This window comes from Scomber japonicus, chromosome 12, assembly GCF_027409825.1.
Source record: "Scomber japonicus isolate fScoJap1 chromosome 12, fScoJap1.pri, whole genome shotgun sequence".
Classification (NCBI taxonomy): Eukaryota; Metazoa; Chordata; class Actinopteri; order Scombriformes; family Scombridae; genus Scomber; species Scomber japonicus.
In genome coordinates, this window is record NC_070589.1 from 34,282,539 (window position 1) to 34,309,771 (window position 27,233).

The following is a 27,233-nucleotide window of genomic DNA, read 5'->3' on the forward strand; positions in this document are numbered from 1 at the left end:
GATGTTTCAGAGAGATAAAGAGAGTTTCTTGCTGCTGTTATAACCAAACTGATGATGTGAATCTCCTTTGTTGGACGTCACTGTACAGCTGCAGAAACACAAAGAACAGCTTCAACCTGCAGGAAACTCAAACCAAACGTAAATCAGGTAAGACCTCCAGTAAAATCATTAGAAACACTTGTTGCTGCTAGTTGTTAAAAGGTCTTTTTGTGACTAAGTTTATGAAATGATTTAAGAAATGAGAAAGAGTGATGCATGATGAAGTAGAATTTAAGGTTACAGGCAGGTATGTGACCAGTGAGGCTTCTGCTTTGTGTTGGTTAGTAATAAACATGTGCACTGTAGTGACCTTAATACCTTTGTCTCAGTGGTGTCTTATTACCACATCAGTTTAATATGTTACTACTTGTATATGTTGCATGTTCTTGTCTCACTTTTATGATTTGGAGAGCTAAAAACTGGTGGACAATGAAGTTTAATTCCAACTTTAATAAACAGAAAAAGTGACATCCACCTCTCCCACATCAGAACTGTACATAAAGATGTAGTGTAATTATATAAACATGAGGTCACTGTACATATGAGCTGGTTAATGGCTTCATACAATAACTCTTTATTAATAACTATTGTACAGGATTGTTTGTGGTCTGAAACACTGACATTTATTTATTATTTATATTTATATACACCTCACAGTACACAATGACATTAACACCTGTAGTTCATACATTACTAAGTCAGGTTGACCTCACTCGGCACCGAGTCAAGTTAAGTGTAAACGAAAACAGACATAGGGAGTCTGAGTAAACACCATAAACCATTTCAATCAGGAAAGACCAGAGAATTAAATAAAATAATGTTTATTATGCAGATTTTATTAATAATTAGGTATTGTCAAAGTCTTTGGCACTTGGACTCTGCAGGAAGAATTTTTGAATCAAAGGACATAAGTCCTGAGCAGCAGCATGATAGAGCTCATGGAGTCCAGACACTGGTGGTGGCTGATGACTTCGATCAATCAATCTTAGGCCAAATCACAAAGTCATCATGAGGCTGAAACTGATTGGGCTGATCAAGTTGAAGTGATGCATTGAGGAATCTGAAGACTGGGAGGTGATGGGGAGCTGGTGGGCCGCGCAAAAACAGCATTAAGAAAAGCACCTGAGCAGAGAGGGAGAACATTTATAACGACAGCTGCAATATGATAGGCTGACAAAGGTGTGTCACTGTGCTATTGGTTAGACTTGACCAGGTGATGTGAACAGATGCTCCAGAAATAACAGCAAGTAATTACTTGCTGATATGAGCTTTGACAGAATTCACTATGAGCTGTGTCTCTGTATGCACGTTATCGGACTCTTTAATTGACAAAGTAACTTATTTTCCATACAGACATTTCACTGAGGTGAACACAGTGAGCTGTTGCCTCCTTAAACAAACAAACTGGCTCACAGGAAAAGTTTCCTCCGGCAGTGTTGCAATGGAAAAGAGCGTTGTTTACTATGTGTGGCTGCTACTTAAAGCTGTGGTGATGTCATTGGCAGTGCCCTTGGGTTTCCTGTGTGGGTTTGAGTCCATCTTTCTTTGTTTCAGGAGACAAATGCAGCCTCGTTGTTAGGCTGTTGTGACGACCAGCTAGTCTGGATTTCAGTTTACACACATTGAGCTGATCAATGGGTCTTCCCTCCATTTTCTTTCCATTGTGTTTCCATTTGGGAGGCCTACCATTCCTCAGTCTCTGGAGTTTTGTAAATCTTAGCCAGCCCTAAAACTCTGTGTATCTGTGATATCTCAAAGAATATTAATCCTATAAGTGTATGTCTATAGTTATTCTTTTATTTAGTGTTGATAGGTTATTGCAGTATGTCTGTGGTACAGCCACATTACAAGGTGACAAACAACAAAAAGAACTAACAAGCTGTTGTCCATGTTTTCCAGTTCACACTGAGCAATGGATGCTGACGCCATGGGGACGATGGAGGTGGCAGCGCTCGGCCGACCTTTCAGTCTTGGGATGCTGTATGACTGCCGTAAAGACTCACTCATCCCTGGTAAACATTCACATGTACAAATATTTAATGCATCATAACAGTGAAACAGTGAATTTCGTTGGTACACTGCTTTGGAAGAGAGAAGTTGATTTTGTCCAGTGTGGGATCTGTGAGAAATTGAAAATGAGGATCTTTTGTCTTTTGTAAAGTGTTATAAATTTTAGTGTTGTTGAGCTGTTGGACATGAGAAACTCACATCATCTGAGATGGATGTTTGAAAAGGAGACCTTTAAATTGTTATTTGTGAATGTAGGGGAGTTCATGAATGGAAACTGGCATTAGTAAGATGTAAGGCGTGAACAATTATTGTTGCTTTATATTATTAGATCACCTGGACTGATTTGTGATCAGCAGTGATCAGTTCTCTGTTATACATCTGTTTTATAATCACATAAGGGGCATGAAGTGGCAGAACAATCATTCATAAAGGGAGCTGATCTTGATTTTTGCTTTTCTTTTGCAGGCATGACATTGTGGGACCTTAATGATCTGAAAAATGATATACAAGAAAGACCTCAGCACTACAACAATTTTGAAATAGTTGCATCTGAATCAATTGCAGATAAATCTTCAGCATTAAATGTTCAAGCATCCCTGAAGGCAAGTTTCTTAGGTGGGCTAGTAGAGGTTGGAGGATCTGCCAAATACCTGAATGATAGCAAAACATCCAAAAATCAGTCCAGAGTAACACTGAACTACCAAGCAACCACAAAGATGAAGGAACTGTCAATGAATCAACTTGGAAGAGGTAATGTGAAGCATCCGTATGTCTTTGATAAAGGAATAGCAACACATGTAGTCACAGCTATCCTTTATGGGGCACAAGCCTTCTTTGTGTTTGACCGTGAGGTGTCTGATGAAGAAAGTCATCAAGACATTCAGGGAAACTTGAAGGTGATGATCAAGAAAATCCCCTGTCTCTCAATAGAGGGGGGAGGTTCCCTCAAAATGGATGATAAGGATATTGAAAAGGTGGAGAAATTCTCCTGTAAATTTCATGGAGACTTTTTACTAAAGAAATCTCCAACAACCTTTCAGGATGCTGTACAAGTCTACCAAAGCCTGCCACAACTGCTGGGAACCAATGGAGAAAATGCTGTACCAATGAAGGTCTGGCTGATGCCACTTGTGAGTTTGGATTCTAAAGCTGCTAAACTTGTCCGTCAGATAAGTATAAGATTAGTGCAGAAATGCCAGAGTGTCCTGGAGGACTTCACTGAGCTGGAAATGAGATGCAATGATGCAATAAGAACCACCACTGCACAGCAGTTCCCACAGATTGGTGACAAACTTAAAACTCTTGCAGAATTTTGCTCTGAGTACAAACTGGAATTCCAACAAAACTTGGCAAAGATACTTCCATCAATCCGGGGAGGAGGGAAAGAGGAGGCTGTGCTGGCAGAGATCCTGAAGAAGAGACATTCTTCTCCTTTCAACAACAAAAGCCTGAAAGAGTGGATGGACTGTAAAGAGAGAGAAATCTACACTTTACAGTCTTTCACCAACAAGATGAAAAATATCAAAATTGTCCCATCTCAAAGTCATCTGTACAAGGAAACTCTGAATGTAGAACATGCTGTGTGTTTTGTTTTCACTTCACTGGGAAGTGCTGAACCGTACCTCTCAGCTTTATCAAACTACTTAAAAGAAAAACCCAAACCAGACGACCCTCAAGATCCACGTTGTCATGACATAGAGAAGGAACAATGGTACGCCTCTAAAGAAGTATCAGATGCAATGAGACACAAAGCAAAGCTGTTCAGTGATTTTGCAGAGGCCAACAAAGAGAATAAGAACATAAAGTTCCTGACAGTGGGTTTAACAAATGAGACACACAAAGGTTCAAGCATCTACGTTTATGAAGTCGGCTTTACTGTCAGTGAGAACTTTGAGCCTCCTTCAAAGCCTGAAACAGTGACAGCAGGTGATGTAACCCACAACAGTGTGACACTGAAGATCCCTCCACCAAGATTTGGAGCAGAGAACATCACCTCCTACTGTGTAGAGTACTGTGTCAGTGGAGAGGATGGATGGAAACAAACACCAGCAGCAAAAGCTGAAGAAGTCACAGTGAGCGGTCTGACTCATAACACAGAGTATATGTTCAGATGCAGAGCAGTGACCTCAGTAGGTGTTGGACCAGCTGGTGAAGTCAGTGGTCACATTAAAACCTTTCCTTGCAGCCCTCCTGGAAAACCTCAAGTTGAAACAAACTCAGGTAAGTGATGATGATGATGATGATGAAATGTATAGAAATTAAACATTTAGTAAAAAGTAAAAGTAAGTTAGAAATGATACCAATTAAAGGCCAGATTAATTAAATATGTTTTCACCTGTAGTTTAAAAATGTTCACATCTCTTATAAGTTTAGGGAGACTATTCCATCATTTTGGAGCATAATTACAGAAAGCTGCACTTCCTATTTTCTTGTGACCATAATTCAGTGTATTTAAAAACTGAGCAGTAGATGATCTGAGAGTGGCGGCTCTCAGCCAGCCTTTCAGTCTCAGGATGCTGTATGACTGCTGCAGAGACTCACTCATCCCTGGTGAACATTCACATGTTGAAATATTTAATGCTTCATAACAACCAAAATATTCTTAACATGGAAATTTGATGGTACACTGCTTTAGAAGAAAAAGGTTGATTTTGTGAGTGTAGCATCCCCGGCTGAATGATGGTCAGACTCTTTAACTGATGGTTCACAGTGTTTATTTTCACGAACCTTGTACACACTTGAACACACCGTAAGGGCTACGAAAGAGGACAAAAATAAAATAATTATCTTTCTTTTAGGGCTGTCAGCGTTAACGTGTTAATCGCGATTAGATTAATGCAATCCATAACGCGTTAATTTTTTTAAATCTCATTTTAATGTGTCAAGCCTTTTTGTCCCTTCTACTCCCCCGTAGACGGCTCCTCTAGCTGTAGCGCTATGCTTTGAGGTGGCCTCCTGCAGTAAACCTACCGCGCTGATGGAAAGTAAGAGAGCTACTGGACTTTTGAACGGCTTGTTTAACTTTAAAACACTTCCAGACGCTTCAGTTGACAAGTCAAAAGTAAAATGCAACCTGTGTCAAACGGAGTTTAACTACCACCGGAGTACGTGGAGTTTGAGTTAGCACCTCCACGCTAAACACCCAGGTGCAGCCAAGCCAGCCTCAGCTCCACCAAAGGACCATTTTGGAGTGTGGGAGTCGCAGCAGAGCCGTGATTGATTCCTAGTTAAGACACTCTGGTAAGAAATGCTTTACATTATGGGCTTAAAACTGCCTTCAAATGGAAAATAACAGGATTTTAAACATGACATTCAAAACGCCATTAATCCTGATTAACTATGGAAATTCTGCGATTAAAAAAATTAATCGTTTGACAGCCCTACTTTCTTTATAACAATGAACTTATCATATCATAACCTTACAAGATTCACTCAAATGAAATTATGTATTTTAAACTGTTACAATAACTTACAATCATAGAAAAATCACTTTTAACCCATTTTAAACTAAAGACAACCTCTAATTGAGCGCTGCATGTACAATCATATTTAACTTGAAATCAAAGTTTTTAATCTGTCATTTTGTGTCAAATATGCAGTTTTAACCATATATTTTAAAGCTAATATAAAACACACAAATACATATTTTGCATTAATAAACAAATCAATGAAATAACTGGCTTTATCTCCTTTAATCTAAACCAGCATTCCTGCTAGCCAAAACACATAATCATAAAACTGCATTCAACTAAAAAAGACACCACAATATGAGCTAGGCATTAAACATGACATGAAAGGAAATGACCACAAACCTTGTGCCCTTATCAGCCAGGTGCTAATTAAACATTATCTGTTTTCCTCCCGTCAGGTAGACACACTTTTAACTATACAGACACACTGACGATAAAAATGATGTTAAAACTCCAGATGCCCTTTTTTCTGGTGAAACCCTTTCAAAATAAAAGCAGCAAATTTAACGTCTGTTATAATTGAGGAAATAATAACCTGGCCTTAAAGAATGCTCAGAAAATGAATAAATAAACATATTGATAACACATTTTAGAAATATTCTGTTTACACTAAAGGTCATGTACAGTGAGGAATATAAAATGAAGATCTTTTGTCTTTGGTTTAGTGTTATAAAGGATAAAAGTGAGCTGTTGGATATGAGACACTCACATAATATGAGATGGATGTTTGAAAAAAAGGAGATCAGGAATAAAACTTTCTATTAATAAGATGAAACAGTTATTGTTGTTATTTATTATTGGACCACTTGGACTGATTTGTCCTCAGCAGTGATCAGTTCTTTGTTGTCAGCAGGTGATGTAACCCACAACAGTGTGACACTGAAGATCCCTCCACCAAGATTTGGAGCAGAGAACATCACCTCCTACTGTGTAGAGTACTGTGTCAGTGGAGAGGATGGATGGAAACAAACAGCAGCAGCAAAAGCTGAAGAAGTTACAGTGAGCGGTCTGACTCCTAACACAGAGTATATGTTCAGATGCAGAGCAGTGACCTCAGTAGGTGTTGGACCAGCTGGTGAAGTCAGTGGTCACATTAAAACTTTACCTTGCAGCCCTCCTGGAAAACCTCAAATTGAAACAAACTCCAGTGAGATATCAGTTAGCTCGGAGAAACCTGCAGAGATTGGACAAGATGTCCACATTTTGAGTTACATCGTGGAGTACGCCCAAACAGAGAAAGAGGTGAAAGAAGAAGATCTCCAGTGGAACCAAATGGTGTCAAGAGCTGAAAAGGGGATAATTTCAGGTCTTCAGTCAGACACAGAATATACTGTCAGGGTCAGGTGTGACTGTGGTGAAGCTGGTAGAAGCAAAGAAAGCATCACTGTGAATGTCTGCACAACAAAAAAGTTAACTGATAGTGTGAAAAAACAAAGCACACTGCTCCCAAAGACAGGGCCTCTCCCTGTTTATAAAATTCCCCTCAAAGAGGAACGAATCAATGTTCCTGGGTGCAAGCGTTTCAGTTTTCGGAAAGAATCCACCAAACCTAATCGTACCATCATGGTTCTCGGAGCAACTGGGGCTGGGAAGTCAACTCTGATCAATGGAATGATTAATTACATTTTAGGTGTCAAATGGAAGGATGCATTTCGGTTTAAGTTAATTGATGAGGATCAGTCAAAATCACAAGCTCACAGTCAGACTTCTGAAATCACTGTGTACAAAATCAACCACCAGGAAGGCTTTAACCTCGAGTACTCTCTGACTATTGTGGACACTCCAGGCTTTGGAGATACGAGAGGAATAACAAGAGACAGAGAGATCACAGAGCAGCTACGTAATCTCTTCTCTGCTCAGTCTGGTGTCAGTGAAATTGATGCAATCTGTTTTGTAACTCAAGCTTCGTTAGCACGACTCACAGCAACACAGAAGTATGTGTTTGATTCTGTGCTTTCAATCTTTGGCAAAGATGTGGCAGAAAACATCAGAGTTCTGTTGACATTTGCAGACGGTCAACGTCCACCAGTTCTAGAGGCAATCAATGCATCAGGTGTCCCATGTCCTAAAACAAAAGACGGGCTGCCAGTTCACTTCAAATTCAATAACTCAGCGTTATTTGCAGACAACAATTCATCTCCAGCAAACAGCTCAGATGAAGATGATGGATTCTTTAATCAGATGTTTTGGGACATGGGGACAGAAAGCATGAAGAGGTTTTTTGTTGCTGTGAATGAGATAGATACCAAAACCTTGACAATGACGATTGAAGTCCTCAGAGAAAGAAAGCAGCTCGAAAATTCAATTGAAAACTTGCAGAAGCAGGTTAAAGTTGGGTTAGCCAAGCTTGAGGAGATAAAAGAGACGACTGAAATACTGAAAGAGCATGAGGCAGAGATCAGCAGGTATAAGGATTTTGAGTTTGAAGTCACCGTCACAAAGGCTTTTCAAAAAGACATTTCTGGTACTGGAAACTACAGCACCAACTGTCAGCAGTGTCACCAAACCTGCCACTATCCTTGTCCCTATGGAAATGATGCAGATAAAAGACGCTGTGTTGCAATGGGATCAGATGGATACTGTACTGTGTGCCCTGGCAAATGTTGTTGGTCTTTACATTTTAATCAGAAGTACAAATGGGAGTATATGGAGTATAAAGAAAAGCGAACAGTGCAAGAGCTGAAAGAAAAGTACCTAAAAGCCTCAGAGGCTAAGACACCTTTTCAGGCTTTGATTGAAAAACTTCAGGCTGAATATCATCATGTGCAGGAGGAGGTGGTGAAATTGATGGAGAGGTCTGCAAAGTGTTTAAACAGACTCAGAGAGATAGCACTGAAGCCAAATCCTCTCTCCACTCCAGAGTACATTGACATGGTTATTGAGGGAGAGAAATCTGAGGGAAAACCAGGATGGAAGCTTCGAGTTGAGGCCCTGATGGACATGAGAGGAAAAGCAGAGTTAATGGCTAAAGTAGAGAGAGGAGAGAAACTCCTCGAGAACTCTTCCATCACACCTCCCCCCCTGAAAAAAATAAAAAATAAATAAAATAATCATTGTGTTACATATCAAACCTCTAACACCATTTTAACCATATTTGATAAACGAGTATCAGAGACTTCTACATCATCAAAAAGACCAATGATAACCTGACAGACGTATTGTATCTAATCAGGCTCATGTTAGCTGCCCTCTAGTGGATCATCAGAGCAATGCAGGAAGCAGAGGTCCCTTATTTACCAAATTCAAGATGGCTGCCTCTGAGCTGTGTCACATGACTTACTACTCTTTTTGAATATACTTATATTCTAATGTGAACACTTGCTGGATTGTATAATGTTGAAAATGTTTGAATCAAATTTGATACAGTTTGTATTTCAGGTAATTTCACTGATTTAATATCAAATTAAATCAATTAAAGATTAAAATGTCATCTCCTTACAGTGGAGTTATGTTATTGATGAATAGATTGACTCTCTTGTATAGTATAGAAGAAGAACGTGTACTTTCCTCGTACACACTGAAACACCAAGCTGCTGTTTTAGATTCAAACAGTCTGGAGAACGTCTCAGAAAAGCTCAGTTTTGGGTGAGAAAATGCAGTTTTAGTCTGGACTGAGGGCTGAAACACAGAGAAAAAGATGTGTTTACAAATGAAGCGACGCAGTGTGGACGTACTCTGATTCAATGATACATCTCACATATATACACACAACACCAGATGAACAGTCACAACTACACCTGCTGGTTTCTCATGCTTCATATCTGAAATATTAAATCACCTTGTTGCTTTGACATGTTGTGTTACATTAAATAGTTGATGATTTAAACTAGTTCTTAATCTGACAGTATCACATATATATTGTGCATGAAGTTATATAAGCAGCTATATATGATATGTACTTATGAATGATGTTTTTATAGATTGACTCTCATTATTTCATTTGACTAAATCTAAAGGTGCATTTTGACATTCCAAACACTCATTTCTTCAGATATCTGCAGATTTGAAATTACATTAAGACTTGCTTTTCACCTTCCTTAGTAGCCATAGAGGAAGATTGCATTCATGATTGTGTTAACAGGGATCCCCCCCCCCCCCCCCCACACCCCCCCGTCCCATTCTATGTAGTAGTAATGTGTAATTCTTTTGTTTGTTTGTTTTTTCTTTTCTTCTGTTTTGTGTATGGGGTTGTATATATATATATAACGTAATGTTTGTCATGTAACTGACAATTCAATAAAAATATTTGAACATATATATTATGTGTTTTATTAGTGTTTTATCTGTTTGTCTCGTTTTAGTCGTGTCAGGACTTTACATTGTTAAAATGTCAATGTTTACACTGACTGTGTTTTTATGGCTGTAATTAGTAAATGTTGCCAACATTATAAACTAAGATGGAAAACATGATCAACATGTTTATTAGATGTGCTGTTGGCTGGTTGTATGTGCAGCTAAGTGTCATTATTACTAACTAGATCTTCATTTTACTCAGTTTATTTTACTTCATTAAAAATAGAAACATCACAGTCCTGCACTCTAAATCTTACTCAAGTATTTTAAATGTATAAGTAGTTTATTGATCTACCTCAGTGCTGTTCTGTCTTCATATTTATTTTACTTTTATTTATACTGTCCTGTTTATGTTTTATATATATATATATATGACATTACCATTATCATTTTGACTGCAAAGACAGATGATGAAATAGGATTTCAGTTGGACTTGAAACAGTTTATAACAACCTGCAGTGATGGCTGAAGGTTAACAGGAGCCTCCACTAGAGGGCACTCTTGATGTTGGATATCAGTGCAGATGCAGCCTGCAGCTGTTTCCTTCCTGCTCCTTTGCTCATTTCCACTGCCAGTGAAAGTAGAGATGTTTGTGTTCATCAATGTGGACAGATGAAGGTCCGTCAGTGTGAATGTGGAAGATCTTCAGACCTCTCAACATCCTCTGAGCCTGAACGTGGTCTTAGATGATCTGACCAGTTACTTCTAGCTGGTTCCAAACAGTGGAGTGCACTTCCTGTAGAGATTACTGTTGACAGCTGAGTCAGCATTAAAAATCATTTAAAAGCCTTCTTAGGATGGCATTGTTGTAATGTACCAATGTTTAATGTCTGTTCTATATACATGTATATTCATGTTTTTATGTTCAGACAGTCCCATCTAAGTATTGGAACAGTGAGGCCAATTCCTTTATTTTTGCTGCAGACTGAAAACATTTGGGTTTGACATTAAAAGATGAATATGAGACAAGAGATCAACATTTCAGCTTTTATTTCCAGGTATTCACATCTGGATCTGATACACAACTTAGAAGATAGTATTATATGTAACGGACCATTTTTAGGTGAGCAAAAGTATTGACTTATATAGACTTAAAATAGATTACAGTGAATAAGACTTAATATTTAGTTGAAAATCCTTTTTCTATATACAGGCTTGATTACTGATGAGCTGCAGCTGAGAGTCCAGGTGAACAGAGTTAACTGATGAGGTGTGACACAGATATGGAAACTGGGAGCAAACAGTTCCCTTTGTGCAAATGCTGGAAACCCCGTAGTCACCAGCAGCGTGTATAAAGACTGAGTGAGGCTCAGGCTTCATTGATTTGGTCTCCTGCTTGTCCTTCGTCACCATGAATCTGTGGTTTAGCGGTCATTTCCTGTTTGCAGGGTTGTACCTGAGCAGCTCGGCTCTGACACCTGAAGAGTGCCAAGGTTTGGTCAAGCCTCTGTCCCTGATCGACCACAGCGTGGTAAACCCTCCTCTGATTCAGAATATCTGTCTGATGTCTGCATGTTCAGAGTTGTGAAGGTTACTATGTAAATGTAATAGATTACAGATTACTAGTTACTCTATTTAAAATGTAATAAGTAATGTAATTATTTCAATGACTTGGAATATAAAATAAAGATATTTGAAAAAAGTCAAAAGTCTGGCATTGGTTTAATTAGTACTGTGACACCATTTCAGCCCATGTGTGCTCCAAATTTGTGTCTGTTGTCTCAGACTGCATATTTGTGTGCAGATATACGGCAGGTTGAACTTCATCATGGGCTTCGCTGATAATGAAGCACATCGCTCCGTCCTGAAAGTGACCGGCAGCTCTTGGATGAAAATCAGTCCGTCACCGGATAATGCCAGCAGTGTTTTAATGGCTCAGGAGAACAGACTGTGAGTTCAGAACATTTAATGACCGTGAATTAGACTTGTCTTAATTAAGAACAAACAATACTTGTATACATTTATTACTTATGAGTCAGTATCAGTCTGAATATGAACTCACCTCATCCTTTGACTTTATTTTCAGAAATGGGACATGCTCTGGCATAACAACCAAAGTAGACATCCTCGGCGACACCCTAGTTACAGACAGTGAGTTACCTGATCTGACATGAAACTGCAGATTCTACATGTTTGTTAGTCAGAAGCCAGCAGGGAGGGCAGATAGTATAGTAGTAACTTTAACCACATGCAGGATGTTACTGCTGATAGAGGCGGCAGACTAGAAAACGCCTCTGTCATTCTGGAGTAATATGACACAGACCTGGAGTTTAATTTGTAGGCTTGTATTAATGACTCTGACCCTTATACACTCAGCGAGCATTTTATTAGGAACGCCTGTGAAATCTAATGCAATCCAATACAACAGCTCTGCCTTACATTCTACTTTTCTGAAGCATTTTTAGTCTTTGTTGACATCGTCAGAAAGGGGATCATTCTACTTTATGATTAGTATTGAGGTCATAGTGGGTGGTGTACCAGAGTTCATCAATCAATCAATCAATCAATCAATCAAGGCACTTTACACACAGAGCAGGTCTAGACCATACTCTCTCTAATTTAAAGAGACCCAACATCCCCACATGAGCAGCACTTGACATAAGGAAGTGTTCCTAGTATTTTACAGCGTTGTTGGTTTGTTGCACCTAAAATGAAACTGTGGTTGTTTCTGTCCTCAGTGCATAACGTCACCTCGACCTCCCAAGTGCTGCAGATTGGCTCTGACAGTTTCAGCTTCTTCATCAACAGCACGGCCAGAAACCTCGGGAAGCTCCTCGCCTCGATGAACCTCGACGGCACCTTTCCAGATGAGATCACCAGCCGTGTCTTTTATGCATTTTGTAAGAAGTAACAGGAGAAGGAGAGAAAATCATGTGTCTCAATGTGACATGTTCATTCATCTTTTGTTTCTTGTTTTTTTTGTTTCCAGCACGAGAATCAACCATGAAGGACTCGGATCTGGAACATTTCAAGAAGCAGGCGAGCTGCCTCGGCTTCACCGGAGAACCAGACTTCCACTATGACCCCAAGACAGGTGACTCACCTGTAAACCTCTGTGCTGACTGAAACACACATAATCTGTGATATCCAACACAGCTGGTGACTTTATGTTTGTTTTTTCTCAGAGTTCTGCGCTGAAGGCAAGGGCGTCAGGGTGTCATTACCATGATGCAAAAACACCTGAAACTAAACAAATTCAGTACATTTGTTAAAAGTGTACTTCATTTTAAAATGTATTTTTAATCATGAATATACTTTTCTAACCCTCATTAAAGTGTTTTTTAGAGTATCTTGTTGTATGTTATGAGCTTTAACAGCATATTTATAGTAAATTTGGTCCAACATGCTCTTAATGTAAGATACACTTTATTCATAGTTCTTAAAAATATACATAATTATTTAATGTTTTTACTTTAAAAACAAGTACACTAAAAAATATGAAGTATAATTTCAGAAAATACTTAAGTGTGTATCTCTTCTCTTGGGTAAAGAAGTATACTGTCAGTTCGGTGTGGTTTTCTCTTTCTGCACATTTCAAACATCATACTGGTTGCACATTAATGTGAAATCACCCCGATTGTCACGAGCAGCTACTAAAAATAAAAACCACAGAGCACTATGAGAACATCACAAACCTTTCTGCAGGAAACAAACAGCTGCTGCAACATTTCTTCCCACACTATAATGATCTACATGTTTGTGAGAGTTATAGTGTATAGTATAGGGAGTTATAAGTTATTTGATTTAACAAAAATATATATTGCTAAACCCTCCCAGGTGGGTTTGGTTTGTGCATTAGTGCTGGCAGGGGCGGACTGGGGTTTAAATTCAGCCCGGGAGTTTGGTGTCAAGAGGCCTTTTATCCGACCGCAAGAAGGACGCAAGTGGAACCATGATTTTAACACTACAATTTTAATGTAAGTGTAAAAATACTATATTACTACTACTATATACTACAGTGTGTTTTGCATTTGTGAGTGTGTGTGTGTGTTGATAAGCAATAAAAAAAACAAGCAGCTTAGCAAAAATTTGGCAACAGAAACCAAACTCCAAAGATATACAGACCTATAACGTCTAAATATCTCCCAAGAAAATCAAATTGTCTCATATCATTAACAAGCTTTTGAGCAGTGAACTTGTCTCTTTTTAACTTTGAACACAGAGACTCTCCTGAAATATGTTTGTTGAGTAATTTAAAATATATACTTGCAATAAAGAAATGTATCTATGTTCTTTTAATTGATAAAGCAGATTAGTGATGCATATGGTGTAACATTGATAGCTACTACCTTTAAAGTTATCTTAACACATCCAAAAACACAAGCACGTGACATGCCAAGTCTGTGATGATAGGGTTATGTCGGCTGCACTTGCTAACCTGCTGTGGCCGTGCTACTCGGACCCGTGTCGTCAGCAGCCTGGCTGACTGCAGCCCCTCCACGGAAAAGATCCGTTATTTTCGCACATTTGGCTGCATCCTGTACTAACAACTTTTTCTTTTTAGCCCTTACTTTCTCCGCTCCACCCATTTCTTTTTCTTGTCTCTTTCTTTTCGCCATGCTTGCTGAATACCATCCGGACCTTCTCTCTCTTTTTTTCTAACAAAACAGGAAAATACTTTAATGACTGACTGAGCAGCCGAGCCAATCATATTTAGCCTCTGACAGAAACATGCATGTCTGGAAACATGGATCAGTTCAATTTGGGAGGGGCCGCTCGTTTCCCCCCCTTAATTTGCAAAACATTAGATTGATCCGGTCTGACGTCCCACCGACTCTGTGCTACCTGCGGCCGGGGCTGTGAGGGCAGCCTGCTGTGGCTCAGCTTTATTAACATCATTAATTAAAAAAAAAAAAAAACGCTCCGACCACCGGCCGGTTAGGGCCTGGAATAGACCGGCCGTTCGGGAAAAGTCCCGAATTTCCCGATGGTCAGCCCGCCCCTGAGTGCTGGATATCTGAGTTTTGGACTTTTTGTTGGACAAAACATTTGATGTCACGGTGTCCCTCACTTACCACCACTGCTGGTACAAATATTATTAGCTTTGCTAGTATTTGGTCATGAATTAAAGTGTAGGACACATGAAAATTTTGACTGCATGATGTCACTATTTAAAAAGTCAGAGGATCAAAGTTATTACAGTTCATCCTGAGGGGACAATGAATGTGTGAAACAAATTTCTTGACTATCCATCAAACAGTTAGATAGCTAGTCTGGATTTCAGTTTATAGTCCAGCAGTGAAGCTGCAGATAAAAAACAATGTCTCTTAGGTTCGAGGTCTGTTTGAGTTTGAAACTCATGAGGCTGCTGTCGTTATCCCTGTGGCCTCTGTTGAAGCTGGAAGAAGAAAACTGAAAATGTGGCTCAGGTCAACGATCTGATAAATGTGTCTTAACAACATCACAGCGTGTCGTGTCCATCAAGAAAAACGTGAAGCTGTTAACCTCAGAGCAGTTTGTTACCAATGAGTGCCAGTAAATGAGAGGTGAAGACGTGTTCATGTGCATGTACATACATGTGTGTGTGACATAGATAGCATGTCTATATACCACTGTACATATTTTTATATGACAAAAAACCAAATGTTAAAACCAAACCTACATCCTTGGTGTCATGGATGAGAAAGGAGAGTTAAAAAAGTTGAAACTCTTTTCTCACCTCTGACCTCTGTCTGAAGAAGTAGACCACAAGCTGAATGCTGTTTCCCCTTCTGCACATTTCAAACGTGATCAATATACACAGTTTATGGTCACACCATTTCTGAGAAACCACCCCCGTTCAGTCCAGCAGTTACATCCTCATCTGAAAGGTGGAGTTTGTCCCTCAGAGAGAATATAAAGATAGGAAGCACAGAGCGCCCTCAGAGCATCACAAACCTTTCTGCTGTAAGTACACTGATTCTGTTTTATTGTTGTTTTTCCAGATTAGAGCTGCAGGGTCTCTAAACTCATTCAGGTCAACATGATCTTAGTGAAGTGAAAGAAAAATGAGGACCGAGCTTAAACATGATCAGCACTCGTGTTATTGATGAGTTCTGATCAAGATATTCATGACTGTGTGTGAGAGCACTGTGGCTGCAGATGAAAGTTAAACATGATTAGCACTCGAGTGATTTGATCAGTTGGACTGATCATTTCTGTGTTGTGGAAAACACGGACGGAATTGCAGAATTTGTCTTAATCTATATTCCGATTGTCAGCAGCTAATGTTTTTCATTGCATCTAAACTGAATGAACAAGAAAGAATGTTGTCCAGATTCTCTACTGTGTTTTACCATAAATGGTCATACACACACACACACACACATGCTTAGGAATACTTTGGGTCAGAAATATTCAAATCATATGAAAAGAGAGTATGCGGCAGAGATTATGGCAAAAATCAAGAAGCTTTGTTTCAAAGTTTAGGGATTAGTTAAGTGTCTTTTGAGGCTGTTTGTAAACATTTTGCTTAGTTTAGTTTATACATATAGTGTTAAAAGGCAAGTTAATGAAGTTTGGGAAATCAGTATAGCAAGCCACTATTGAAATATTGGAAGGCAAATTTAGATGTACAGTTTGTTGTTTATGCTTATGCGTGTGTTAGTTACATTATTTCTTAAATAACAAAGGCCAAAACAGAGATAGGATTGTTGCTGACTAATGCCCATAGAGAAGACTCAAAGGGTGGGAATGTTTGCATTGAGAAGTCTAGGCACTGTTTATCTACATAACAGAGATGTTTGTGCTCAAGAAGCTGTATTTAGGTTAATTAAAATGCATTTGAAGGAATGTTCAAGGAAATAGCTATGATGGTAGTGAACCAGAGGATTGTTGCTCTCTAGTGCTTATAGTTGTGATTGAGGTAATGAACATCCTAAATATAATAATAAAAGATTATAATGCAGGACTCATAGACAATAAAGTAGAATCATTATAAAGAAAGCAGAGAAGAAGCAGATTTTGTTACTGAAAACCCGACTTTAATTTATTTTTTTATTTTATGTACATTCGTTGAATACCAAACACAAACGACCATATCTGATATATATTTATGAAACAATATTTTAAAAAGTCCTTCATTTGTTTTTAATGAATAGTGTAAAGAAATGTTTCTTTTCAGTAAAAATGTAAGTGCAAATATACATATACATATGTTGATGTGCACTAACTTTATTTGCTCATATACTTCACCTTAAATACATTATAATATTTATTGAATAACAAAACACAAATTAATAGTACTATTAAAAATGACCTGGATGTGTTGCTATGGGTATCAGAGTGTGGTGTGTATGTATGTATTGTAAAATGAATGTGTGAGTGTGTGTACGTGCAGATACAAGTGGAGAATTTATATTGTCTTGCAGGTCTGCATTTATTGCATTAGGTCTAAATGTCTCTCTGTGTCTCGCTCTCTCTCACACTTACTCACACACAAACACACACACAAACACACACACACACACACACACACACACACACAAACACACACACACAAACTTGGAATACTTTGGGGACAAATGAAAAATTACTCCTCTCTGGGGGACACCACTTTCTGAGCGGTTTAGAGGGAAGATACCACCATCATTTTTTTTACAAATAAGACCACTTTGTATTTCAGATAGAACCAACTTTTATACCATGTGAAATTATTACTCAAGTTTGGGGAAAAGTGTTATTCAGAGTACTGTACAGGTCCCGTTTTGTAAATCTGCAAACCTTATTCTCACAATAAGCGAACACTTTGTGCTAGAGAAAAAGTCAGAGGATTTGGGATCATTTCTGAGTAACTCAAATTTCTGTTAAAAAAAAAGTAATTCTATTTGGTATTTTTTGAGATATTAGATACAGAACATTTACTGGATTTCAGTTTACAGGCATTTCAGTGATTATATTTTCTCCGTTTTCTGCAAACCAACAGCTTCCCTCCATTTTCTTTACATTGTGTTTATTCTGACCCATTTGGGAGGCCTACCATTTCTCAGTCTCTCTGTGGAGTTTTGTAAATCTTAGCCAGTCCTAAAACTCTGTGTATTGTGTATCTGTGACATCTCAAAGAATATAATCCTGTCAATGTATGTCTATAGTTATTATTTTATTTATTGTTGATAGATTCTGCAGTACGTCTGTGTTGCAGCCACATTACAAGGTGACAAACAACAAGAAGAACTAACAAGCTGTTGTCCATGTTTTCCAGTTCACACTGAGCAATGGACGCTGACGACAAGCAGACGATGGAAGTGGCAGCGCTCGGCCGACCTTTCAGCCTCGGGATGCTGTATGACTGCCGTAAAGACTCACTCATCCCTGGTAAACATTCACATGTACAAATATTTAATCCATCACAACAACCAAAATATTCTGAACACTGAAATTTGTTGTTATACTGCTTTGGAAGAAAAAGAGTGGATTTTGTGTGATCTGTGAGAAATAGAAAATTATATTTTGTCTTGAACAAAACCTTGTATTAGTAAGATGTGAACAATTATTGCTGGGTTTTAATATTGGATCACCTGGTGACCAGTTCTCTGCTGTACATCTTTTAAAAGTGTCTTATAATCCCATAAGGGATGGGACATGAAATGGCAGAACATTGATTCATGTTTTTACATGATTTGTAAGTACATGGCATACCACTTGATTACTGAAGCACTTGTGAGCTTGATTTTGTACTTCCTCTTTTTCAGGCATGACATTTTGGGACCATGATGATTTGAAAAACGATATACAAGAAAGACCTCAGTGCAACAACAATTTTGACATAGTTGCATCTGAATCAATTGCAGATAAATCTTCAGCATTAAATGTTGAGGCATCACTGAAGGCAAGTTTCTTAGGTGGACTAATAGAGGTTGGAGGATCTGCCAAATACCTGAATGATAGTAAAACATCCAAAAATCAGGCCAGAGTAACACTGAAGTACCAAGCAACCACAAAGATGCAGCAACTGTCAATGAATCAACTTGGAAAAGTCAAGCATCAAAATGTCTTTGATAAAGGAATAGCAACACATGTAGTCACAGCTATCCTTTATGGGGCACAAGCCTTCTTTGTCTTTGACCGTGAGGTGTCTAATGAAGAAAGCCATCAAGACATTCAGGGAAACTTGAAGGTGATGATCAAGAAAATCCCTCTCATCAAAATAGAAGGGGAAGGGTCCCTCCAAATTGAGAACAATGATATTGAAAAGGTGAAGAAATTCTCTTGTTAATTCCATGGAGACTTTTTACTGAAGAAAACAACCTTTCAGGATGCTGTAGAAGTCTACCAAAGCCTGCCACAACTGCTGGGAACCAATGGAGAAAATGCTGTACCAATGAAGGTCTGGCTGATGCCACTTGCGACTTTAGATTCTAAAGCTGCACAGCTCGTCCGTCAGATAAGTTTAGGATTAGTGCAGGAATGCCAGAGTGTCCTGGAGGACTTCACTGAGCTGGAAATGAGATGCAATGATGCAATAAGAACCACCACTGCACAGCAGTTCCCACAGATTGGTAAAAAACTTAAAACTTTTAAAGAAGTTTGCTCTGAGTACAAACTGGAATTCCAACAAAACTTGGCAAAGATACTTCCATTAATCCGGGGAGGAGGGAAAGAGGAGGCTGTGCTTGCAGAGATCCTGAAGAAGAGACACTCTTCTCCTTTCAACAACACAAGCCTGAACAAGTGGATGGACTGTAAAGAGAGAGAAATCTTCACTTTACAGTCTTTCATTGACAACATGGAAAACACCCAGATTGTCCCATCTCAAAGTCATCTGTACAAGGAAACTCTGAGTGCAGAACATGCTGTGTGTTTTGTTTTCACCTCACTGGGAAGTGCTGAACCGTACCTCTCAGCTTTATCAAACTACTTAGAAGAAACACCCAAAGGAGACGACCCTCAAGATCCACGTTGTCATGATATAGAGAAGGAACAATGGTACGCCTCTAAAGAAGTATCAGATGCAATGAGACACAAAGCAAAGCTGTTCAGTGATTTTGCAGAAGCCAACAAAGAGAATAAGAACATAAAGTTCCTGACAGTGGGTTTAACAAGTGAGACACAGAAAGGTTCAAGCATCTACCTTCATAAAGACGGCTTTACTGTCAGTGAGAACTTTGAGCCTCCTTCAAAGCCTGAAACAGTGACAGCAGGTGATGTAACCCACAACAGTGTGACACTGAAGATCTCTCCACCAAGATTTGGAGCAGAGAACATCACCTCCTACTGTGTAGAGTACTGTGTCAGTGGAGAGGATGGATGGAAACAAACACCAGCAGCAAAAGCTGAAGAAGTCACAGTGAGCGGTCTGACTCCTAACACAGAGTATATGTTCAGATGCAGAGCAGTGACCTCAGTAGGTGTTGGACCAGCAAACCCAGGTGAGATATCAGTTAGATGAGAGACCTTGCTGAGAGTGGACAAGAGTTCCACATGAATCAATGTAAAACAGCGGTCAGCAGCTCTCCTGACCAACACATCATTAAACAACCACATGGGTCGATTGTCCATGCACTCCAGAGGAGAATATTTTAGTATGCTGCCGCCATCTACAGTAATGTTGAAACCGATAAAATCAGTGCTAAAAATAATTATGTTTTATGATGTGGCAAGTCCAGTGAATAGTACTTTAGAGTACTTATAGTACTTTTCATATTTGTAACTTTTCAACTAATATCGATAAACGGTAAGTAACTTGTGAAACTTCAGGCATATGTCAGCAAACTCAAATTTGTCCTTTTGTGAATCTGTTGGATGACAGGGAAAACACACTGGTTTGAAAGTGCCAAAACAAACAAGTAGTACATCTGGATAAATGTTTGATTTCCCAGAAATAGATTCTTCTTTGTTTTTTCTTTTTATTACAGTATCCTACACAACAAGTTTTGCTGTTATGCCACTGCCACATACAGCTTTAGGGAAACAAAGAAGAACTTATTATTTAAGTGTAATGTTAGTCAGAGCTGGCAAAAAGTCAGCAGTTTGGTAATATTTTTTGGTAATAATCTTTTTTTTTAATCAAAGGGTTTAAACTGAGCCTGACTTTTCCAGCCATTATTATCATAGCATTGATTGTTTGTCTTTTTTTCAGTCTCCAGGTCAACAATCTACAGCAATAATGAGCAAATTAGGATTGTGATGGTGGGGACCAGTGGAGCTGAGAAAAGTATAACAGGAAATATCATTATAGGAAGAAAGTGCTTTGAACGTGTGCAGTGCAACTCTTCATTGGACTGCAAACATTCATGGTTCAAGATTCAGGGTATTTTTTGTCGAATGACAGAATGCTGTGGAAAGGCTGAGAGTAAGGTGGACAGACAAAAGGTTTCTGTTATCAACACTCCAGACTTGTCTGACACCAAGAACAATGAAGAGAAAACAGAGGAAGATATTCTTGCCCAGTGCATTGCTTATGCTTCTCCTGGACCTCATATCTTCCTGATTGTCATCAAACTGGACAGATTCACAGAGGAAGACAAGCAGACGCTGCAGAAGATTCAGACAATCTTTGGTAAGGAAGTCGACAAATACTGCATGGTTCTCTTTACTGGTGGTGACCTGCTCAAAGAGAAACCTATCGAGGAGTTCTTGAAGGACAACAAAGACCTGCAAGAACTTTTGACCAAATGTGACGGTCAGTATCACGCCTTCAATAATAACCTGGAGGATCGTTCTCAGGTCAGCGAGCTGCTCAAGAAGATCAGAAATATAACAGAGAAGAACGGAAAAAATCATTACACCAATGAAATGTTCCAGGAGACAGACAGAGTGATTCACAAGGAGAAACAACGAATCCTCAGAGAAAGAAGAACAAATGTGCAGCAGGAGGAACTGGTGACAAAAGAATAAAAAAGTAAAAGTATGAACGAAAGATTATTGTTCTCAGGTCAGCAAACGTGGAAGTGAAGCATAAATTCTGGATCATCTTCACTTTACAAACTGCCTCTGAAAGAAGAAGATATGGACATTGATCATTTCTCATGCTTCATATCTGAAATATTAAATCACCTTGTTGCTTTGACATGTTGTGTTACATTAAATAGTTGATGATTTAAACTAGTTCTTAATCTGACAGTATCACATATATATAGTGCATGAAGTTATATAAGCAGCTATATATGATATGTACTCATGAATGATGTTTTTATAGATTGACTCTCAGTTTTATTCCTGTTTGATTGTATTGATTGTATTGATTGTTTAAGGACAAAGAGTTGTGATACATTTTCTCCTGTTTTTCTTTTCCTCTTATATTGATTGCAGCTCTATTATGTATGAAGTGTTTTATCTGTTTGTCTCGTTTTAGTCGTGTCAGGACTGCAGGTGCAAATTAACTACTGAGCACATTTACATTGACTTTACATTGTTAAAATGTCAATGTTCACACTGACTCTGTGTTTTTATGGCTGCACCACCATAACTTCCCTGATTTTATTTGAGTTTTAATTTTTCTGGAATTGTTTTTATCTCATTTAATTATTTCTTTTATGCCTTTGCCTTTTTCCTACATTGAATTTATCTTTACTCTCAATTATTTTAAAAATGTGTTCATTTTATTTTGCTGCCGTATGAAGCATTTTATAATTTGGATTTTGTAAACTGAAGTGCTATATATAAACTTCATTTTTGTTGTTACTCTTATAAATGAGGAGTTTCAGGAGTAAATATAAATTTAAAGCAGACTTTCCATATTTGGTTTCTACTGTATATTTCATATTCTTTGTTTTCTTTGTATTTTGTGATTATTGAAATCGTGATAATTGAAAAATTATAGAAATAAGAGAAATAAAGCAATAAAATTTTAATATTTGAATGCTTTCATTGTGTCTGTACACATTATTTTAAGTGTCCATTTTATCTTTAAATTTAAGAAATACAGCTTTCATTGACGTGTAAATATCAGTGTCACTATTGTCACCAAAGCATTCATAGAGAGAAGAAGAAACCAGAAACCAGTAGACCAACCCGTCACCTCCACAACTGATAACAGGCCAGATTACATTTTGTTTAAATAGCCAACAGCTGGTGGAATAAACCTCCTCATATGCCTGTTGGTGCCACCTCTGTGTGCTGCTGGGAGTCCAGTTCTCAAAATGAGGTGTGGTCAGGCGCATTGTTGGTGCATTGCTGTTTTAAGGTAGAGGAAATTGATTGCTCCACTGACCAACAAAAAACAGGTCTGAAGTCACTGGCACATACTTCACTGTTATTTTAAGGGCGCAAGATTTTAATAGGCGGATTCACAATGCGTGTTGGCAGGAGTATGTTTGAGTATACAGAGGAGCTATCAGCCAACAAGAGAGAGAGGCAACAAGAGATCAGGTCAGTCCAGCAGATTCTGCGTCAATGGCATTGTCTCTCATTGACTGATGGAGTACTGGGTTCCACAGGATCCCAAGGAAGTTGACCCCATATTTCAAGAAGGTGAGTGTCTGGCAATTACCATCAACAAGCTGGACACTGCTCCTAACTCAAAACTAGCACCTTTAATACCTAACCAGACTTCTGCCCCTTTGGAATTGTTGTTGTTAGATTTTTTTGTCTGACACTTAACACAATGTGCTGGTTACTTCACAAATAATGCCTGGGCAGCAGCAACAAAAGATCAAACCAAGAGTCATACCACACCTAATCTTCCAGCAGCTTGTGAAAGATTTGACAGGACTCTTTTTGGGTTTGTTGGGGACCTTGGGAGAAGAGAGGTGGAACTGACATGAACATCTGCCTGAAATGATACAGGTATACACAACACAGTTCATAGTTCAACAGGCTACTCAAACACTATTTGATGTTTGGAAGGCATGGATTTCTTTCACAGGATTGCCTGCTGGGCCTCCCTGAGAATGTGAGCTGCTCATCAGTGGAGGACAGGGTCAAATGTCTAATACCAATGGCGACTGAAGTTCGCATTTGAAAAAGCCAAGCAGCATAGAGACTCTGAAATGTCCCGACAAAAAGCCTATTATGACCGGAAGACGGACATCTCACCATTGCTTCCTGGCCAGCAGGTTCTGTTACTGGACACAAGAGCACAGGGCCAAGGCAAGCTGGCTAATAGGTGGGAATCACAGCTATACACTGTAGTGAAACAGTTCGATTCTGAACTGCCTGTGTATGTTATTAGACAGAGAAAGGGGAATTTTGAAAAAGTTGTGCATCATAATTTATTAAGACCCCTTCCTTCAGCATTGCAGCAGGGAGTACCATGCATGCCCCAGGCAGGTCCGTGAAGCTCCAAGTCAGCAGGTGCCCCTGTCTTTAGATCCCGAGCACAGACCACCAGCAGGGCTCCCTTAGGTCCCCCATGGGTTGGGTTTTGGGTCCCAACATTTCCTGATGCCACAGGGAACTCCAGAACCCTAGAACCCAGACGGTCCACGAGGGCAACCAGAGGAGTACAGCCTCACTGATACCAGGATCTCTAGTGCCAGTGTGTCATCATACTGTGGTAATTGGGACAATGACCATTTCAGCAGGGAGGGGTGTAACAGGGTAGACCTGTACCAGCTTGGTTTTGTGTGCAGTGTTCCCTGAGTGTCTGTGTTTTGTGGGTGTGGCTTTCACTTGTAGTGGAAGTAATTGTATGATGATGGGCTGATAGTATACAGGTGTGCTCTGATGTAACCTCCAACATGCAGGTACTTAACCAGCAACACACACACCAGACCAGTGATTTCTTTGTCTTCTCTAATGTGCAATGTGGAGGTGTGCTGGACCTGTTGCTGCTTCCGTCTTGATACGGCTGGGTTGACGTCTGGAGAGTGGTGGGGTACGAAGCAGTAGCTGTGAGCAGAGACCCCACCAAATACAGCTGCATGTATGCTGGAGCTGACCAACTACCGATCCAGAGCAGAAGCAACACAGCATTCCCTAGAGTGCCAGTTTTGGCCTTGCCAGACGCCAGGATGAGAAGCAGAGCGTATCTAGCCACACACATCCAAATACAAACAAAAACATACAAACATACAAAATATTGTATTTTTCTACTAAGAACAAGGTACTTTTTCACACTGGTTGGTCAGTCTCGAACTTGGTGGGTTTTACAGTTTCTGGGCAGAGGCCACCAGTGATACAATAAACTCCTGACGTAAAAGATAAAGGTTGTTGGTGTTGTGGTGAATGAAAACATTAACACTTAAAAAAAACAATCACAGCAAAACATCTCTATTAGAATAAAAAACAACAAGAGGAAATAAGAACTAAAAACTATTCCTATTCATCTCATTAAAAAAAAAAACAATTGATCAGTGCAAGAAATTGCCCAACAGACACTTAGTAAGAATGATAATAATAATCATGATCATAATAACCATAATATTCATAATAATCATAAATGCATTTAGTTCGAAAGACCATAAAAACACGCTAACAAGCAAGAAAAAGCAAAATCACAGGCAAACAGAGGACATACAAAAGAAACAAGTACTATAACCCTTTAAGGTGAGAGAAAGGCCAATTTAAACAGGTGGGTCTTCTGTTGATTTCTTCTTCAAAAGCTGATGAAAGAAAAAGGAGATGGTGACTTCCACCTGCCTACCTCAGAGTTTACAATCAACATCAGTCTGTAGGTATTTGACTGGTTTTAATTGTTTGGCATTCATGTGCAATATGTTACTAGTTTTATACACAACAGAGAATATCAGCAGGATAGTAACTGTAATCAACATAGTTTCAAATAACTTCAAATGGATTACAATATGTACAGTATATCTCTTTACATTTGCACAATTGTACTTTTGATGCCTTGAGTACATTGACATTTGACACTAGTGTACTATTTTAGTTGTCAATGAATGTATTTCAACATATCTTGAATTCAGCCTTCAGTATATTAAGTGCAGTTTAATTGGTTTCAATTCAACACATCTCTATAGTTGCTTTAAAAATGTAAGAAGTACACTATAATATATGAAATATACATAAGTATATATTATTTTCTCTTGGGTAAATAAGTATACTGTCAGCTCAGTGTGATTTTCTCTTTCTGCACATTTCAAACACCATACTGGTCACACATTAATGTGAAATCACCCCGATTGTCACGAGCAGCTACTAAAAATAAAAACCACAGAGCACTATGAGAACATCACAAACCTTTCTGCAGGAAACAAACTGCTGCAACATTTCTTCCCACACTATCATGATCTACATGTTTGTGAGAGTTATAGTGTATAGTATAGGGAGTTATAAGTTATTTGATTATTTAACAAAAATATATATTGCCAAACACTCCCAGGTGGGTTTGGTTTGTGCATTAGTGCTGGATATCTGAGTTTTGGACTTTTTGTTGGACAAAACATTTAATGTCACCGTGTCCCTCACTTACCACCACTGCTGGTACAAATATTATTAGCTTTGCTAGTATTTGGTCATGAATTAAAGTGTAGGACACATGAAAATTTTGAATGCATGATGTCACTATTTAAAAGTCAGAGGATCAAAGTTATTACAGTTCATCCTGAGGGAACAATGAATGTGTGAAACAAATTTCTTGACTATCCATCAAACAGTTAGATAGTCTGAAGTCCAGCAGTGAAGCTGCAGATATCTTAAAAACAATGCCTCTTAGGTTAGAGGTCTGTTTGAGTTTGAAACTCATGAGGCTGCTGTCAGTTATCCCTGTGGCCTCTGTTGAAGCTGGAAGAAGAAAACTGAAAATGTGGCTCAGGTCAACTATCTGATAAATGTGTCTTAACATCACAGCATGTCATGTCCATCAAGAAAAACGTGAAGCTGTTAACCTCAGAGCAGTTTGTTACCAATGAGTGCCAGTAAATGAGAGGTGAGGACGTGTTCATGTGCATGTACATACATGTGTGTGTGACATACATAGCATGTCTATATACCACTGTACATATTTTTATATGACAAAAAACCAAATGTTAAAACCAAACCTACATCCTTGGTGTCATGGATGAGAAAGGAGAGTTAAAAAAGTTGAAACTCTTTTCTCACCTCTGACCTCTGTCTGAAGAAGTAGACCACAAGCTGAATGCTGTTTCCCCTTCTGCACATTTCAAACGTGATCAATATACACAGTTTATGGTCACACCATTTCTGAGAAATCACCCCCGTTCAGTCCAGCAGTTACATCCTAATCTGAAAGGTGGAGTTTGTCCCTCAGAGAGAATATAAAGGTAGAAAGCACAGAGCGCTCTCAGAGCATCACAAACCTTTCTGCTGTAAGTACACTGATTCTGTTTTATTGTTGTTTTTCCAGATTAGAGCTGCAGGGTCTCTAAACTCATTCAGGTCAACATGATCTTAGTGAAGTGAAAGAAAAATGAGGAGAGAGCTTAAACATGATCAGCACTCGTGTTATTGAAGAGTTCTGATCAAGATATTCATGACTGTGTGTGAGAGCACTGTGGCTGCAGATGTTTCAGAGAGATAAAGAGAGTTTCTTGCTGCTGTTATAACCAAACTGATGATGTGAATCTCCTTTGTTGGACGTCA

At 38.8% G+C, this 27,233-nt stretch overlaps 2 protein-coding genes and 1 pseudogene across 2 annotated transcripts; all 3 read left to right on the plus strand.

The window, feature by feature from the left end:
- Positions 1-1,951: 1,951 nt before the first annotated feature.
- LOC128369826 (uncharacterized) lies at positions 1,952-10,502 on the plus strand. Its single transcript, XM_053330902.1, has 4 exons — positions 1,952-2,051; positions 2,515-4,269; positions 6,373-8,489; positions 10,425-10,502. Exons 1-4 carry the CDS (start codon positions 1,952-1,954, stop codon positions 10,500-10,502), a joined length of 4,050 nt encoding a protein of 1,349 aa, XP_053186877.1.
- Positions 10,503-11,122: 620 nt separating this feature from the next.
- On the plus strand, positions 11,123-12,998 carry LOC128368698 (uncharacterized). The gene is made up of 6 exons (XM_053329557.1): positions 11,123-11,283; positions 11,557-11,702; positions 11,839-11,903; positions 12,491-12,652; positions 12,742-12,846; positions 12,938-12,998. Exons 1-6 carry the CDS (start codon positions 11,164-11,166, stop codon positions 12,979-12,981), a joined length of 642 nt encoding a protein of 213 aa, XP_053185532.1. The 5' UTR covers positions 11,123-11,163; the 3' UTR covers positions 12,982-12,998.
- Positions 12,999-18,004: 5,006 nt separating this feature from the next.
- LOC128369827 (cytolytic toxin-alpha-like) lies at positions 18,005-21,626 on the plus strand (annotated as a pseudogene).
- Positions 21,627-27,233: the final 5,607 nt, after the last annotated feature.

Bases quoted from the DNA above. Each gene is read 5' to 3' on its own strand.
- LOC128369826 (XM_053330902.1), top strand. From the start codon at position 1,952: ATGGATGCTGACGCCATGGGGACGATGGAGGTGGCAGCGCTCGGCCGA. The intron at 2,052-2,514 runs GTAAACATTCAC...TTTCTTTTGCAG, and splicing joins TAAAGACTCACTCATCCCTG to GCATGACATTGTGGGACCTT. The intron at 4,270-6,372 runs GTAAGTGATGAT...TGTTGTCAGCAG, and splicing joins TCAAGTTGAAACAAACTCAG to GTGATGTAACCCACAACAGT.
- LOC128368698 (XM_053329557.1), top strand. From the start codon at position 11,164: ATGAATCTGTGGTTTAGCGGTCATTTCCTGTTTGCAGGGTTGTACCTG. The intron at 11,904-12,490 runs GTGAGTTACCTG...TTCTGTCCTCAG, and splicing joins CGACACCCTAGTTACAGACA to TGCATAACGTCACCTCGACC. The intron at 12,653-12,741 runs GTAAGAAGTAAC...TTTTGTTTCCAG, and splicing joins CCGTGTCTTTTATGCATTTT to CACGAGAATCAACCATGAAG.